The sequence below is a fragment of the Mycteria americana genome, chromosome 1 (assembly GCF_035582795.1).
Source record: "Mycteria americana isolate JAX WOST 10 ecotype Jacksonville Zoo and Gardens chromosome 1, USCA_MyAme_1.0, whole genome shotgun sequence".
Classification (NCBI taxonomy): Eukaryota; Metazoa; Chordata; class Aves; order Ciconiiformes; family Ciconiidae; genus Mycteria; species Mycteria americana.
The window spans coordinates 52,430,955-52,449,076 of NC_134365.1; the positions used below are offsets into that span (position 1 = coordinate 52,430,955).

General features: G+C 37.7%; 1 protein-coding gene across 1 annotated transcript in view; it reads left to right on the forward strand.

Moving 5' to 3' along the window:
* Nucleotides 1-370: 370 nt before the first annotated feature.
* CFAP54 (cilia and flagella associated protein 54) overlaps nucleotides 371-18,122 on the forward strand; it is a 116,737-nt gene continuing 98,985 nt past the window's right edge. Inside the window, exons 1-8 of the mRNA XM_075497492.1 lie at nucleotides 371-569; nucleotides 5,742-5,847; nucleotides 10,202-10,348; nucleotides 12,413-12,584; nucleotides 14,423-14,481; nucleotides 15,823-15,966; nucleotides 16,398-16,511; nucleotides 16,612-16,713. Of these exons, the coding sequence (XP_075353607.1) occupies nucleotides 373-569; nucleotides 5,742-5,847; nucleotides 10,202-10,348; nucleotides 12,413-12,584; nucleotides 14,423-14,481; nucleotides 15,823-15,966; nucleotides 16,398-16,511; nucleotides 16,612-16,713 (1,041 nt within the window). The 5' untranslated portion in view covers nucleotides 371-372. The remainder of the gene's footprint in view (nucleotides 570-5,741; nucleotides 5,848-10,201; nucleotides 10,349-12,412; nucleotides 12,585-14,422; nucleotides 14,482-15,822; nucleotides 15,967-16,397; nucleotides 16,512-16,611; nucleotides 16,714-18,122) is intronic.

An 18,122-nucleotide genomic window follows, 5' to 3' on the forward strand; every position in this document is an offset into this window, starting at 1 on the left:
CCACGGTGCCCCTGAAGCTTCTTCAGCTGCCTCTCGGCAGTACGTAGCCTCAGAGCGAGGAAAAGGCTCTTTCACCTGCTGGAGAGAGGTGCGAGGACTCGCGGCTCGTACCCCTCCGGCTCTGCGAGACCCCTCGCTCGCCCCCCGGGGGCTACAACCCGACCCCCGAGCCGAAGAGCCCCTCCCCAGGGGATGAAGGCAGATCTCATCCCTCCGCCGCCCCTCCTGGAGCGGGGGCTGCCAGCGCGGAGCTGTCACGCCGCAGCCGGGCCCCAGGGGCCTCCACGGCCGCCCCTGCGCGCCCCGCGGGGCCGTTGCCCGAGGCCGTTGCCTGGCGACGCCGGCGCGTTCCCGCCGCGGCCGGGCCGGAGCATGGCGGAGCTCGCCGGGCCGCCGCTCCCCGCCTCGGTCCCGCAGCCCCCGCCGGCCGCTTTCTTCGGGTCCGTGGCGCCGGGCAACCCGGTGGTAGACAGCTTCGAGGCCGAGCTGCGGGACGTCCTGGGCTTCCTGCGGCGGCTGGGAAGCGCGGGGGAGGCCAAGCCGCAGCAGCACGACCAGCACCGCCGCGGGTAGGGGCTGCGCCGCCGCCCCCTTGTCGTCCCCGCGTCGCCACCCGCTCCGGGAGCCACTTGCCGTTCCCGCCTGCCCCTGCCTCAACCCCCCCTCCTCCCCCTCCAGCCCCTTCCCCTCGGCCGCCTCACGGGGGCTTTCCGCGCAGCCTCCCCGCGGCGCTCGGTCTGCCCTTCCCGGCCCGCCGGGCACGGCCTCGGCGCCCTCCTGGCCCCTTCCCGCCTTCCCGGCTCCCTCCTCAAGCCGCATCCCACAGGCCAGGGAGCCCCTTCCCTCCCGCTCCCCCTGGCCTGGGAGCTAGCCAAGAAGGTTGTTCTCCTGGGTCAGTATCTCCAGCAGTGTGCTAAAAGACAGGCAATCCGTTTTCCTTTTTTTTTTTTTTTAAATTAAAAACCTTCCAAAATTTGAACACCTCCCTTTTCAGCACTTCCTAGAAGTTAATGCTTTAGGGAAAAAGCACAAGTTGTTGTGGAAGTTGGCAGCACCACTGTTGGCTGTATCAGAGCTGCCTGAGCTCTCTGGTAGGAAAATCCCTTCACGGTGCTGGAGCAACTGGCAGCCCACCAGCATGTGCTACTGCGTGCGAGGGTGAATGCGAGTGGGCGCGTAAACGCCTCTAAAAGATGCACTCACGGTAGGGCTACGTGAGGATAACACCACACAGCTCTTTTTGTGCATATGTCTATGTCTACGTCGGTGTATTTTTATACACATAGATGCAGGCAGAGCATATGGCAAGTATAATTGTGCATATTTGTTTGCTCGCATACATGCATATCTGTGGGTATGCATAAAACTAGATTTGGTAATGCAGTTAAGATTGGAACTGGAATCAGTGTATGATTCATAGTGCATGCATATGTCTTTTATAGACTGTGCATTTCTCATGTAGCTCTCCGTACTGCATTTAGGTATGTTATGAGATGAAAGTTCAACTGCTTCTTTTAAGGTTGATTTTCTATCATTATTATCTGAGCAGTGTTCTGTTCTAAATTTACAGGTCTTTAACATTAAAAAAATGGAAGTTTCCCAGGTTATCAAAATTTCATTCAAAACCAGCACAGGAGCTAGGTTACAGGGTGGTTAGCTTATCACTTACCTGCAGCTTCTACCCTTACGTATTTCACTGGGTACTTTCCTAGATGTAGTCCACAAATGACCCTTCTCTAAAGGAGCTGTATACATTTTCAGGAGGTACTCAGATTCTGCAGCCTGGCATTTGTCTGCACTGGAGATCTTTCCTTTTCTAAGCCATCTGGATTTCCCATTTGTTTATGTGGCATGTTCAACCTCACGTCTAGGCCTAGATCTATCATGCAGGTATCAGTCTCCAGGCTTTTGCCTCTAGTGTTTTGAATCTCAGTATGTTGGCTTTTTGTATTGCTTCAGCAGCTGATTTCAGTGCTTTGCTGTTTTTAAGCCTTTCATTTATAGCTTCAAACCTTTTTTTGCTTTAGCTGATCTCTATTCTTACTTTGAAAGTTATCCCTTCTAAGCCCCTTAGAAGAAGGAATGCCACTCAGCTGCTTCAGACACCACCAAAATTGCTGATAAAGAACACATTCATTGTATCTTCTGGTTGAGAGTTGGGCATGCTCAATATGATCTGTTTGCAAATATCATGCCAAGTTATCAGTTTTTATGAACAGTGTCTCCAAGCCTTTCTTTACCCTCTGGAATATTTTGACCTGAGCAGGGTCTGTCTTTTTCAAACTGGTATTTTGTAGATGTGACCCATGTCCACACGTAACTCTACGGTTGGACTCAATGATCTTAAAGGTCTTTTCCAACCTATACGATTCTGTGATTCTGTAACTCAGTTGACATGAGAGCATTTTCTCATCCAAAGAATTCTGCAGCGTTCATCATGGAGATGAGAACTAATGCTACCTGCTTCTTCATCCCAGAAGTCACTGGTAGTGAAGATCCATACCAAAACTCCAGGGCAATGAGAACATTGTGTAACATGAAGCTCCCAGTAGCTCTGCATCCTCTGGCATTCTTCATTTGTATAGGGGCAGTACAGAGGTAGAAGACTGGAATTCTGATTGTTAGTGTATGTTCAGGCAGCTAGCAAAGTCATGGATATTTATTTGTGATTATGAAATATCAGCATTGTTTCTTCCTTACCTCTCATTGTTTGATAACTCAAAATTGGATACCTCAAAATTGGATACTCAAAATTTGATAACTCAAAATTGTTTGATAACTCAAAATTGGTCTCCTTGCAGAACCAGCCTTAGTCTAGTTGTTCCTAAGAATTTCTGAAGGTAATGGCTATTACAGATGCTTTTCTAAATGCTCTAAAGACTTCTTGCTGTGTCATTTGTCAAGCTACTTCTCCTGGCATGGGTTGAGATCAAAGTGTTCTTGTTATTAGAGGAGCAAGAAAACCAGCTTCCACATGGCAAGTATGTGCAGTTTAGAAAAATAAAATTGTCAGCTTCATTCCTTCAATGCTATCGGCCTTTGGTGTTGATAAGTCAACAGTAAGGCCGTAATTTAGGCACTTACAATGTTCTAATGTAAGAAACAAAAATTACTGAGGACCTGCCCTGTACTGGAATCATGAATGTTTTCAATCAGAAGAAGTAGCAATCAAAGGTATTTTTCCCTCAACTAAACAAGAAGTTGTTTTACCCCATTTCTCTTGGCAACAGGGCCATAAAAGGATTACCTTGAACGATTGATTTTATCTCATGTTGTGTGGCTTAGCCACCCTTATTTAATAAGGCATCTTTTGATCAGTATCAGAGAATCCTTTACTACCTGTAGTAAAGACTTTTGCCCAGAAGTATAGCCATGTGGGCCTTACCCTGTGCACATTATTATGGGTTGACCTCAGGGAAAATTTTTTTATTATTCATAGAGTGGTTGGAAATGAAGAAACTTCACCTCTGAGCTCTGACAGCCCAGTATTTTTTTAAGAATTCACTTGCTTAACTTGTTATTCTGGTGTCCTACAGCCCGTTGAAAGGAAAGGCTGATGAGCTGTTTGGGAAGTGTCTCACTCTCCTCTTTTGCCTGTGTCAAAGAAACATTCCTGTGTCATGAACTCACTTGTAGTTAGTCATGGCATTGTAGCAGATAGATTTTACCTTAATCTTCCCATTGAAGTTGAAAGCCTAGTCAGATTTGTCACTACTTTACCAAAGTAGTTTATTACAGATTTTTTACTTGTTCATTACATCTAAGAATCTCATGTGTTAATATGAGCATTCAAAACAAAAAATGAAGATGACCTTCACTGGGAACTTTCCAGCTGATCAGTCTTAAAGAACTTTAGTAGACTCACCTTCCAGAGCTTTATCCACAGTCATTCTTACTATCAGTTACTTTACAGCTTTACAACCTGATAATTACCTTTTTTTTTCCCCTTTCTTTCTCCCTCCCCCTCCAGTAGTATCCATCAAGCCTCTTGGACTCTGGAAGTCTTTTCCTAAGCTTCCTCCCTTGATAGTCCAAGGGAACTCTGCTCAAATGCCTGATGGATTCCTTTGCTTTGGAGCCTCTTTGCAGATTGATCCCTACTAACTGGAGTGGGATACTTCTCTCCGTATAAGAAGTCAGTAGCCACCCAGACTGTTAATTACGTATGGATGGATCAGGAGGGACTCATTCCCCATTTAGAAGGTGCTCTTCATTAGACTGGGCTATGGTTTCCTTTAAAAACATAATGCCTTAGACCATTTTATTCAGATTGTTGCTTTTGGCCTAGTTTGTGCTGTTACTGCATTTTTCCTTTAGGATACACCTCTAGAATGTCCTACTTATTTCTTTGCTGTTTACTTTCAAGAACTGAGAATTGTGCTGGGATGATACTTTTAGAAAAAAAAAAGGATTATGATCGTTGTAATTCTTTGGGTGTAAAGATCATTTTGACAGGTTTCTCATACAGCCATCTGTTTCACCTTGAAATGTGAAGGTGGCTCGCAGCTTTCTGTGTGGAAAAAATGATGTTACTTATTGTGCTTTTTTTATTGGGAATCTTTTTACAAGCTGAAATGAAGAGTCTCTGAGAGACTGTGAGAATGGATTCCAAGTTTCTGAATGTCAGAAAACAGCTTAAGAAAGTGTCTTGCATTCTAGTCTACCATCACTGTTTTATGAGATTGAAAAGCTCCAGCTACCTCACACCAGTTAACACAAGGTTTACATGTGAGAATTCAGCTAGAAGGTTATTTTCAAACATTAATTCCTTTCTCTTCAGTTGTTTTCCTTCCTCAGAAATTGCTACCTATGAATAATTTAGCTGTTGTGGCTTCACAAGGCACTCTCTGCTGAGGTTTCTGTACCAGTGATTTGTTAAGAGAATAAATGTAAGAGATGCCTGGCACTGTGAACACTGTCAATACTATTAATAATTCGGTAACAGGATTCTTTTCTGAAAAATCCCTGTGCTTATTTTCAGTCTGTCTGATAAATTGTTGTTTTCCAATTTGAATATAGCTTTCTTACAGAAGTCTAGGGTGAGAAAGTTGTACATGTGAAGGCACTAACCCTCAAACAGCAATCAGTAGGGACTATAACACTGGCGTGATGTAGTCACTTCCTCTGTAGAGGAGGCAAACTGCTTAGAGCCAGTTACCGTTTATGGGAGGCTTGCCGGTTCAGCCAAATAAGTAATTTGTTACACAAAGTCATCCTTGATGACAACTGTGGCTAGAATAACAGGCACAGGCAACAGAATAGCATTACAACTATTGCCATAAAATTCTTTCTATTTTAACAAATGTGTCATTTGCTTCTCTGTGAATCCTACCCTTTATGATTTAAAATTCCTGAACATTTCATGCCAAATCGTTTCTTCAAACAGAACCTCTCAAATACTAGCTGAAAGGTGGGACAGATTTAGATTTTCCACTTGTGACCATGTTTGAACAATGCAAAGGGATTAATACTAAGACATTTAAATAAGAATTTATACAGGGGAAAATGAATTCTATTTTAAATGTGTGATAAAAACTGATGACAGAAGTGAAACCCAGAAATGTCCTTGGCTGCTTGTTAAATCCAGTTTTAATGAGCACTTATTTTGAAATACATAGAGGTTCAAATAGATTTGGAAGAAAGGTGTTTTCACAATTTGAAGTTTTCCCGATTTGTTTACTTGTTATGACAGGTCTACTGCCAGTTTAATCTGAAACCTTTTCTCCTCTATTTTTTTTTAGAGCAAATACTTTGTTTAATATTTGGATCAAATACAAGCCTCGACTGCCGGAGTGGTATTACAATGAAAAACTTCTGAAAGTTGGTGATTCCCTCGCTCAGATCAAAGTAAGTCATATGAAAACAGAAAAGGCTCAGACACAGTCTTTGTTTCATTATGTTTCTGTGCTACTTTAATTTTTAATCATATTTTACTGGAAGCTATTTAGAAAGTAGCAAAATCTTTTGCAAAATAATTCCAATGAGAGTTGGTGATTTGTATCTCTTGCTTATTATTGTAAAATTGCCCCTATTTTTTGATATATTTTCTATATATGTATTTCCTAGGCACCTGTTGCCTTTTTAAATACTTTCATCAAAATTCTTTCTTCAATATTTGTTTAAAGTTTCAACACAGTAGAGTACAGTATCTGACTGTGCCTGTAGACACTGCTTCAGTACAAATTGACAATGATGGAGCAGTGGTGGTTTGTTCCACTGAAATGCCAACTCAGTGGTCAGTTAACCAAAAGTGGATGTAAAGAATTGTCAGGAAGGGAACAGAGAAAAACCAGAGTTCAATTACACATTATACAACTGTATATATCGATGGTGCTCCTGCATCTTGCATTCTGTGTGCACTTCTGGTCTCCTCAAAAAAGGTAAATCGCAACTAAAAAAGATTCAGGAGATAGATTGTTGAAGACTTTGAGAGTATTTTGGGGATGTTTCACTACATAATAACTATTTTTATACTCTTACCTAGTCATCTGTTACTGGCTACTGTTGGAGGTGGGATACTGGGCTAGTAACTATTGGTCTGACTCAGTAAGGCTGGTTTTATGTTGTATTCGTATATAATATTTGTCCTTTGTGTCTGCTGGGAAAAAATCCTCAAAGGCGTGCCAATCATTACCTCAGTGATATTTGTGTCAGAAGATCATGTTGTAAAGTCTGGGGCTTTCAAGGGTAATTACTAAATAACACTGAGAAGCATCTCAAAGATATGCAGTTGAAACTAGCTGCAAGTCATTCCTTTTAGGATTGAAGAAGGTTGTGTGGTCCTGAGTGGTACAGTTATGAAGCAGAAATACTGAAGGATTACAGAGTTATAGGTTAATTTATTATAAAGGTCCAGTACTTGAAAGGTTGCTTGAGAGAATACACTTAAAGATTGTAGATAATTAGCATAATTTAGAGTAAGGGACGGCTCCTAAATAGATGCTATCTGCTTAGTGTGATTTTGTGTTTGTAATGATCTGTCAGTGGATATTTCTACTTTTTGTCAGGAACATATTAGAAGATATTTATTTGGTCAATAATACTTTCCTAGTTTAAAACTCTGGCTATTTAGTGTGTCTGTGTTATGAGACAGTCAAGTATACATTTTAACTATGTCCTTCAGTTTTTCAGGCCTATTTCAGACACAAATTTTTGATACTAGTTTTCTAAAAAGTTGATTGCAATGGAAAAATTATATTTATAGCACAAAAGTTAATGAAAGTCTATAATTTATTAGTAGAATTCTTCCATGCTTTTCGAAAGATTTCTGTAACTTCTACTTAATTTTTGAACATAATGGGAATAAAAAATTAGATTAAACCAAGTTTTTTTTTCTTCAGAATGGGAGTATTAAATTTTAATTCCCCCCCCACCCTGGAAGGAAAAACAGATAACTGACATTGTGTTTAAACTGGAAATAATTTTTAAGAAAACTGTATTGACTTTTGCATTAGGAGAAGTTAAATGCCAATTGTTACCCGTATTCACCCTTTTTCATTCTCTGCAGCATATGACACTATTAGATTCCCTTTTTTCACCTAGAAAAGAAGAGGCCATAATTGGAAATGTATCAAGATGGTTTGAGGGGCCATCTTTTGGGGGAACACATCCATTGAAACTGTTCTTCCACAATTATATCCTTTGCTTATGTAATCCAGCAAGGATAAATACTATTTATGCTATTTATGGAAAGCATATATATGTGGCTACTAGGTGAGCTTTTCCGCAGAACTGGGCAAAGGTACGAGTATCATGCAGATGTTACAAAGTCTTATGTATCCTTCACTGTGTCTGCCCTAAAATATTCCACAAAAGATTCCTGCCTCCTGAATAAAGAGCAGCAAGCTGAAGCTGAACTTCAGCAGCACTTAACACTCACTGGTAGGTTGAAGTAGGCATATAGAAGAGCCCATAGCTGTGGGGCCATTTTAATTGAAGGTATAGGCTCATGGTATAGGTTTAGGAATACTCACAGAAAATCTTAAGGAAGCTTGAATAACTGCATTTGTTAATAGCCCTTTCACTGCCTAGCCAATTCCATTCACTGTTTTTCCATGTTCATGTTTTCCTCAAGTTTTCCTAGCTTCTGGGCCCTAGGAATTGCTTGGAATATTGCATGAAGCTTTTAGTACTTGGGAACTGCTGCTCTCACAGTGTACTCAGTAAGAAGTTACTTCAAAAGCATCAAACCCTGCTCTGTGTACTTTACATTGGCTTCCCATAGCACAGTTCAAATGTGGTAATTTGGTCCTTATGTTCAAGGTGCTTAATGACTGGGTCCTAGATTGCCTAAAAATAATCTAGAATTCTGAGTAAAGACTTCTGCTTGCAACTTCAATCCTCTGGTGTAATGTGGTTTTCTACAGTAAAGGTAAAGTTAGCAATGCCATAGAAAAAGTTTTTTTGCTGGCCAGCCTAAAACTTTGAAATGAGCTCTCTTTGGAACTCCCATCTTTAAGTGCAGTTCTTTGACTTTACAAATGTAGTTTTCATTGTATCCATTTTTTTTCCCTGGAGAAAATAGAAAGAAAAAATATGTGATGGATGTTAGTTACAAAGTTATTGCCTTACTGGAAAGATGGATGTGGTGTAACATCAAGCTCTCTGATAGGTGGGGTACACCCTATTCCATAAGTACCCCTCTTTACTCCTAGTTGAACCTCTTGACTCCTAGTTGAAAAATTCAACTCCTAGTTGAATTTTAAGCCACCTTTATGTTATATAATACTTAAGGGTGCATAGTCTTTAAAATTAATTATTGACTATGATTAGTCAGTGTGTAAACACCAATTTAACTTTCTGTCTTCCTATTTTTTTAGTGCCTTCTCACTTTAGATTCTTTTCTATTATACATCTGCTATGTATCTTTTAGGACACACCTAAATTCATTATGTCATATATCTGGAAATTAGCCCATTAGTCATCATACTGATCAGTACTGACTCATTTTTTTTCCCTCTCTCTCTGCCTGTATCTGCCTGCTATCCCTGGTCTTATACATATATTTTAAATTGTTTGGGAGAGAAATTACCTTTTTGCTATATGTGAGTAACTAGCTGAATGGGATGCTGATCCATGACTTCAGATTCTTAGAGTTATCACAGCCTGAATCTATGTATTAGGTTACACAAGTGAGCAACTGCCCGTAGCTGTCCGTGGAAAGTAAAAGTTTCTGTGTATGGCTGCTGCTTTCACACAGCAGAGAGGACAATAGGGCCATGTGAGTTAGACTCCTGAGATGATTAAAAATTCAGGGTGTTACTGTGGTGGTAGGAATTCATATTGAAAAAAGTGGGTGCAAGGAAATACTTTTGAATTTTCTGTGATTAAACATTAAAGGATTATTTTACGAATACAAATTAGTTATTTTTTTCCCCAGAATTTATCATGACTGGTCAGTGTGTGTACTAGAATTAGTGAAGTTGGTAGAGAAACCTCTAAATAATCTTTGCTGCAGGAAGTGGTGGAGGTGATTCAGTAAATGGCACTTCCATATCTGAGTCAGAGCTGAACCATAGTCTCAGCATGATGTTAGAGTGGTTCAACATGCTGCTGGGGAGCTCTGTTTTGAATGAGACATAAAGCTCAACATCCTGTTTGTTAACAGTTCTTAAAGACCCAGTGGCAATTTCTGGTCTATTAATGCTGACTTCTTGGCCATATGTAAATTGCGGTTGTCACTTGTTTCATTCTTTTTTAGTGCATCTTATTCTTCCTCTTCTCTTCCTCTCTGCTTTTATTAAAAAAGGGCTTTGACATCAGGGAAACAGGGGAGAGGGAAGTGATGATGTATGTATATTGTTTATAAAGTTCCACCTTATGAAGTACTTTTCTCAGAAGTGTAGTATCATGATTACTGTTGCAAAGCTCCAGGACATTCCAGGAACCCTTTGAGTTTATTACATTAGCCCAGGATCACACTTTACAATTGTTCTCTGATATGTTGTATTTATGATTAAAATAAACAGAAAGTCCCAAACCACAAGCTCTTCTTTTAAGTACTTCAACCTTTCATAAGCTGAGAGTGTTCACATTAGAAATGACATTGCTGAATATTTGTATGAAACTTTAGTATTTTACTTCTAGCTGCTCTTTCACATGGATACCTTTTTACATAAAGATAATAAAAAATAACACAAGTTTTATAGAAATAGAAATGTAATATACAAACTATAAAAATAACATATTGTTCGCTCTTCAGGAATATAAGTTGGCACTGCTACAGTGCTATGGAAGATACCTTCAGCAGTTTGTTTCTGTAAACGTTGATGATACCATAGATGATGTGCATCAATTTAAATCCACTTTTTTTCCAAATGGCTTCAGAGACAAAAATGCAGCACTTACGGTAGGTTTTGTTGGTTTTTTTTTTTGTCAAAGGCATTCACAGAATCAAAATAAGTAGCCTGTTTTATCCTCCACAAATGTACTTCATATTAACTGAATATTAATATTAACTAATCTTTAATAGTTTGCCTATATAGATTGTATTGAGATTTAACAGTCATATGTATGATATGAACATTCAGAGTTGGTGTATATTTTTAAGATGATATAAGTGCTTATGCTTTTGTGGCATAAGCCAACCACTATCAACTTAATGTTAAAAAGGCAATTTTCTCTGAACAGGTTATTCTGTAACTGTCTACAGCAGTTTTTGCTCTGAAATAGTTGCTATTAACCACTGTCAGAATCAGGATATGGGCAAAATTTGATAACTATCCTGCAGTTGTAGAAATTTCTGTATGATGTGATCTAAGAACTGGGCAGAGTGCAAGAGAATTAAAACATTGTCTATAATTTGTACCATAAATATGCAAAAATACTACATGGAAAAAAAGCTTATGACATAGTAAAAAAGCAGGATTGCATTACTATCAATAGCTTACTTGCTCACAGTGAAAAAAGAGGCAGAATGCTGAATAGTTTTGTAAGTGCTCTAAGCTCTGGGAAGCTGAGTGACCTCTGGAGTATGTTGGCATCCTTTTGTGTTAATTGTTTATTGAGGTACAGGCTTGCAATTTATCATTTGTTATCCATGGAAGAAAGTGTTTCAGTAGGTATAGGGGGAATGCTAAAAACATGTTAGATTTTATCTTAACCAGTTCTTTGCTCATGGTGGATATTTCAAAATAAAGTAATCCAAGTTATTCTGTGATCAAGAACAACAAAAGGAAATCGTAGGCATCTCCTGTGTATTGAGCTAATCAAATTCATATTCCTCTAGTCAGAGTTAGATTGTAAATAGGTGTTTAGTGAGGAGAAAAAAGCAGACAGTTTGCTTAAAAGCTAGAAGCAGATGTCATGATAGAAGAGATACTCTGTATTATTTTTTGTTTTTCAAAAATAGTTCAGCTTCCTAGAGAGACTATGATCAAAGACTATGTTAATCCATTTCATTTTGGTTTTTAAAAAATGCTTTGTAAATAAATTTAAAGTTCCAGAGATGGTTTCTCCTGTTTTCTATATGTCTGCCTAGACCTTGAACCAATTGTAGTGCCAGATGTTATCATGAGTCTATACTAAAATGCCCGTTCTATAACTTGGCCTTTAGACACTGAGATATCCCTAAATTTTTAGATATGGAATCTAGTTTGACAATGATCTCTACAATTGGAAATGGATGATGATAATGTGTCAAATGATTACATCTAAAGGCTTTATATGTAAATTTTTTTGCCAGGTTTCCGTGGCTAGCTTTTGTTTCTTAATGTAACACTAAGGAAATCACAGAAATGGAGTTCCAGGGCTTGAAACTTCCCGTTTCAGTGAATTAACTGCCAAAATTAATATAATTTCAAATATTATCAGGTTAGTAGTAACTAATAATCAGTAACCTTCTGAGAGGTTGATAGTTACTGACTGGCCGTGTCCCACTTAGCTCATTATCTCACACTTTGGTTTGTTCAGAAGATGCTGTACTCCAGACATGACTGAGATCACATTATGTTAGGAAGAGAAGGAACAATGCATCTGTAGAAGAGAAAAGTAATGGATGAGAGTGAGTGATATCTGTGATACAGATGGAGAAGTAAAGTGCAGAAAAGACTTGCCTTAATTTACAGAGCACATCTTCAGAGAAGCCAAGAATTAAAGCCAGATTCTTTGAATATCAGTTTAATGCCTCATTTATCCTTTTTCCCTATGCCCCTTTCAGCAGCCCTAGTGCACTAGGTGCATTTTCATCCGGTGACGCAGTGGAAACTGACTCAGGCTAATGGTACAGCAACCTTAAAGCTTTAGCACTTTCTCCATAGTCCAATTCTTATTTCAATGTCATGCTGATTTTTTTTCTGGTATGCTTGATCTTTTAATACTCACCATTTTGTTGTACTTTGCTGATGTAAAAACTGACATATGCATCTATTTTATCTAAATATATTAAATTTACATATGTTTCTGTATGTTTTAGTTCCATGCTTTGCAAGAGAGGAATGTTTGCATTTATCAGATGGTTTGCAGCAGTGACAGAAATCTCCAGAATCAAGAGTCCCTGCAGACTTGTTTCAATGCCTTGTCCTCATTACGACTCGCTATGCAAGTGGCTCTACCTCAGGAGAATTTGTGTTGGCTTATCTACAATGGTACCTCAGGCTCTCCATTTACATTTCTTTGCTAAGCAAACCTGTGGAGGGTAACTTTATACATATTCTTTATGGTCAACCTAAGGGTCATGAATAAATCTCTAGTTAGTCTTCAATCGCAGTAGGGTTTTTTAATGTTTTTTTTCCCTAAAATAAGGGATTTTTAAATTGAAGTTTCTACATAGTGCGCCTTTTTCAGATGGACTGTTGTAAAAGTAATAGCTTTTTCATCATAGCTGTGATTAGAGTGTACTAATAAAATGAAATGTTACAGCATAATAAGGACATTTTTTGAGTGAGCCCTGATTAAAAAAAACCCCTAAGATTTTTTATCAATAAAATGCTTGTGTTAATGGGTTAGTTTTGTTTTGTTTTTTAAAGGGGATTGCAGATCTAAGAGAGGAAAATGATTGTCTGTCCATGACATTACATCTTTGTATTTTTTAAAATGATCTTTAAGGCTGATATTGTTAATAAAACTATTCTAAAAAATACCATATGACATTTAAGAATGTGAACCTCTCTGTATATTATTTTAGTGTGCTTCTTATAAATGCTTGAATTAGGAAAAAAGATGAGGAAAAAATGGAACTTCCATGAACTAAATATGCAGAGAATGGTGTATCAAGATTTTTATTTCAAGAACAACAACAGTATATTTTTGCTTTGAAAGGCAATGTTATTTAGTCAAAAGTCAAAAGACTATTATTAATCCATTCTACTATGGTCAATTGTTGCAATATAAATTGAGGAGGTAATGTGGTTTTAATTTAATTTTGGAAAATTTACTTTGAGCTATAATTGGTCAAAATTCTTATCCTTTTGTTTTGCTGTAACTGCCATTGCCTCAGTCCCTACTTTTGAGGTGTGGTTTTTGTTTGTCTGTTTCTATGGGAGAGGAATTAAAATTAGAATATACTCACCTGCCATTCTTAAGTCCCACTACCTGTGTGTGGGACAGGTCTCTGTACCAAGCCTAGCCAATAGTCTGATTAGAAGTAAATGTTAGGCGATAACTCAGATTTTTCCCAGTTCCTGAGCATTTTTCTTCAATTTCTGGCAATGGATTTTGTGCCTTATTACACATTTGACTGACAAAAAAAATATCTTCCTAATACTTGCTCAATTCTTGCTTATTGGGATAATAACACCCTTCTAGCTATGACAGTTGACATTGTGATGCCTTCCGCTGCCACAGGTGTCCCTTTCTGAACATTTGTACAGACTGAAGAATAGACTCCCTCCACCCCAAACTGCAATGTCTTTTATACTTCTAGGGCTGATTTTTGAAAAGCAATTTTGTGACATAGCCTAAATTAAGTAAATTTCTGACAGGATTTTATTTGTAAGTCACTTTGATGCTTTTGAAAATTCTATTAAGAATCAATTTTCTTCATTTCACTTATCATACTTAATATCATATAATAGTGGTGTTGTCTGCTAGGACAGTGCCATGACAGACTAAAAGAATCACGTAAGGTAAGGTCTATGAGGAGAGGTAATATATTTTTTAAAGAGGCTGGCATTTGGGGATAAAAATAAGATTTTTCTCTCTCAGTTATTTAATAAAAATTTGATATAGTGCATTTTTACAATTTCATTCTTTTATGATACTACTTCATTGTGTAGGTATTTTTGAAGCTAATATTGCCCAAGAATTTAATGGCTTCATCTTCTCTAATTTAAAAGTAGTTATAGAAAAATTCCTAGTTTATTTTTCAGCCTGTGGAAATAACAACCCAGATATTAAGAAAAAGTTTCAGTTGGTTAGCATAACAAATTTCATGTAGGATTATAGAATTTACCTGTTTTTCACTTATTTTATTTTCTTTTTACAGGTACTATTCATATTTACACCATATGCAGACATTTGATGATGAGAGGTCAGTCTGCTAAGGTATGGTAAAATAAATAGAAACATTTGAAAAATTTACAGGAGATTGGAAAATGCACCTGTATTTTGCATAACACGGTACCCTGACGAATCTATTTCATTGTCATTGGCAATAGTAGCGCTTTGTCACAAGAGAATAAAATGTCTAGATTGCAAAATGGCTAATTTCTAAGCCCTCATGCCTTTATGACTCTGCTTCTTCCTCAGTTGTGGAATGGAGCCCAGCATAATGTCTTGCTGGTCTTTGAGATGGGATATGTTAGACTGTTTCAGAGGGCTCTAGATGCTTTTTTTTGGGCAACTGTATCAAATCTCAAGAATTGGTCTTTTGTTTTGTAAAATGTGGAAATGTACTGACCCCTGGTGGCTAGGTTTTTAGTTGTAAATACTTGATAAAAATGACCTGGCCTTTCCCCCCTGCCCTTTTCTTTTTAACTATGAACGTAATTTTTGTTTGTCTTAGTTTTGTTTTTTTCTCCTAAAACTTGAACAAAGTCTGGCTCAGCCTAGATCCGCTATATTTTCTTATCTGTTGGTTATATTAATCTTTCATTGAGCAGGAAAGATTTTTTTTTCCTCTTTGAACATCTTTTATTGAAATCAGAAGTGATTTAACACCTCCTTTAACGTATTCAGGCTTTTACTGTACAGGAAACAGAGGAATTGATTGTAGGCATTTCAGATTATTTTAATTCAGACAAAAAGAAAACCTGTATATTGTCAATTTAGGACTAAGGTTGTGCATATTTTGTGTACCTCAGGGAACAGCTGACCCAAAGAAAATACAAGGGGAAAATATTGTTCAATCAATTTAGTAGTACTAATTCTTAAAATTAGACTGCTGCCATGACTATTTTGGCCCTAAAGTTAAGAGCTGATAGTGTAGTTCCACGGTCATAAATTAATCTAAGTGCAGGCTGTCATCAAAGAAGGCAGACTCCATTGCATCCCAAATAAGCTTGCTGATCTAGTTGAAAACTAACTTAGAAAAAAATGATCACTAGAGCTGACACAAAGGAGAGGGAGAACTCTCAAGATAAAAGAAGATGAGAGAGAAGGGCAGGACCTCTGTCTGGTGGCAAGGCTATAGTGAACTGGAGTGGCTAAGGTAGCTTGGAGACTAAAATATAATGCTTGACCACAGTTTCAGATGGGAAAAAAATAATATGCAGGAGAAATGCTTTGTAGTCAATAAAACATGTTAAAAATTAATACAATTTATGTGATTTTTTTTTTCCTCTCTTAATTTGTCCTACCAGGTGAGGGTAGATCTTTGTATATGTCCTTTAGTATATTTATATAGTTCAAAATGCATTCAGTTTAAAACTGGATTTCTTCATACAGGTGCTGGAATACTTACTGTGGGCCAGTATATGTATGGAATCATCCATTCCGCTCTTATCTGTACATTATTTGACATGGAGAGCCACCCTATATACTGCAGTTTCTCAGTGTTATTTTGATTGTCAAGCCGGCATTCATGGAGAGGTATCCTGATTTACCATACGTAGCATTTCATTTGCAATCAAATGGAAATAAATATTTATTTAAATATTCATGCATATTATCAGATCGTATGTATTTAGAGTTCTGCCCATATTCCAAAATTTAACTGCAAAGTGGAGGTGTGTTTCCACATGTAAATGAGTAATCAATTCAAAGTTAAATGCAATAGTCCTTTGTAGTATAATCATAGTCATAGACTTCTAGCATTAAGTAGTGGCTAGCCCCCATGCATATATACAAAAGGTATTTTGCAAAGGTTTTTTCCTTTTCAATTTTTGTTCATGACCTGGCTTTCATTGCAGCTCTTCACAGTTGTCTGAATTCAAGAATGATATGATTCTAAAATGAAATACCACCGTACAGAATATGAAAACAGAGTATAATTTTTCTTTTTTTTTAAATACTTTGGACAGATATTTGCTCGCCGTGGTCTGATTAAAATTGATGAACTGAAGCAATTAGAAAATATCAGTTCTTCACTGGAAAATTCAGAGACAAAAAAGATTTTTAGAGAGGCCACTCTGAAGGTATCATTCTGCAATTTGTTATAAACAGGTAGAGTAATTACAACCTCTATGGACAGAACACATAACACAGTTATTTACTTACTTATTTTCTTTGTGTCAGATGTCAGTAATGATTTTCAAGAGAGCAGTATATGAATCCAGAAGAAAGCCAAAAAGCTACTTTCGACCTAAATTAAGAGTTAGCCTGAAAGAAGCACAAAATGTAAGTCTAACATTTTGTATAATCCTTCTCTTTGTTTACTGTTTGCGTGTGGTGAATATGTGATATAATTCTGCTTAATACACATGGTGCTATTCACAAGGAGAAAGTTTTACTCTTTCAGTTTCATAGTTAACAATTTATTACTAAAACTCAGAACAAACTTGAAAAGAGGGAAGACATAGTAATTACTGCTTTAGAAAATACTGATTTTTCTAGCATTTTTTTCCTTTAGCAATTATGTTAGCAATACAAATAAGAGAAGTCTTGTTCAAATTCATACCAAATGTATGGGAGTCCTGAGTTTGCACTGCTCTGTTAAATTACTGTGAAGATAAAGGGGTACTTTGAAAAAAAGCTACCATGTTTTAAAATTTTTTTGTACATACCTTGGAGAACTCTCTTGAGTCTTGAGAAATTGTTTTTGAAGGCCACGTACTTTTCTGCAAGATACCATGAATTAGAGAAAGGCATCCAGGATACAAAGTAGACTTTTAAGGAAGTAATGAATTTCCTCAGATATCACTATTTCCTTGTGTTCTTTACAGCCAGTGTCAAAAACAAGTGATCCATTGGGATAAGAATTATAAATAAAGAAAATGCTTTTTTGTGTGAGTGCATTGTCCCTTTTTTGGTCAGCATGCAGACTTTAATATATCAAACTTTAGTAGTTAAGTTTATGCCATTATGCTGCTAGGTGGATTCATAACGGTTATGCATCTTACATTGTATCATCCATTTTTGGTCATAGGTTGATAGGTCTTTTGAATTCAAGACCTTTCCTAGATGCAGGACTGCACAATAGAATAGAAAGTTCTCATTTTGATTTCACTGTGCCAAAGAGGATACTTCTATCTGAGTGGTTATTCCCTTTGTGATGGACAGTTCTGCTTTCCTACTGTTTGCAATTGTGATTTAAATAAATTTAATTCCTGCAGTATTCCATAGGAAGGTGGCAGAGAGGAGTGACTGAAAGTACTAATCAGCAAGCTCCCAAACCCACACTCTTACTGAGTAATATTGCCTGCTCATTAGGATGCTTTGCACCCATGTAAGCAAAAGATCGAGATCTCTTTGCACTGTGACACCGTTTTGTGATAAAAAGCGTTATTCTGTGGAATGTTGTTAGCTGGTGGTGATATAAATGTAGATAGTTTGATTTTATGGAGTAAATTATTTTCTTTTGCAAATACTGCATTATGAAGAATTACTGTTATTGCAGTATCGTAGGAGTAAAGATGTTGGTTGCATGGGACTTCTGGAAGTCATTTAGTCCAGCCTCTGACTTGAAGCATGACTTTTGCCAACGATAGATCAAATCAGCTGTGGCTTTGTCTTCAAAACCTTCAATGAAGGAGACTCCCTAATCAATCTAGATAACCTCCTCCTGTACTGCACTACCCTCCTAATTA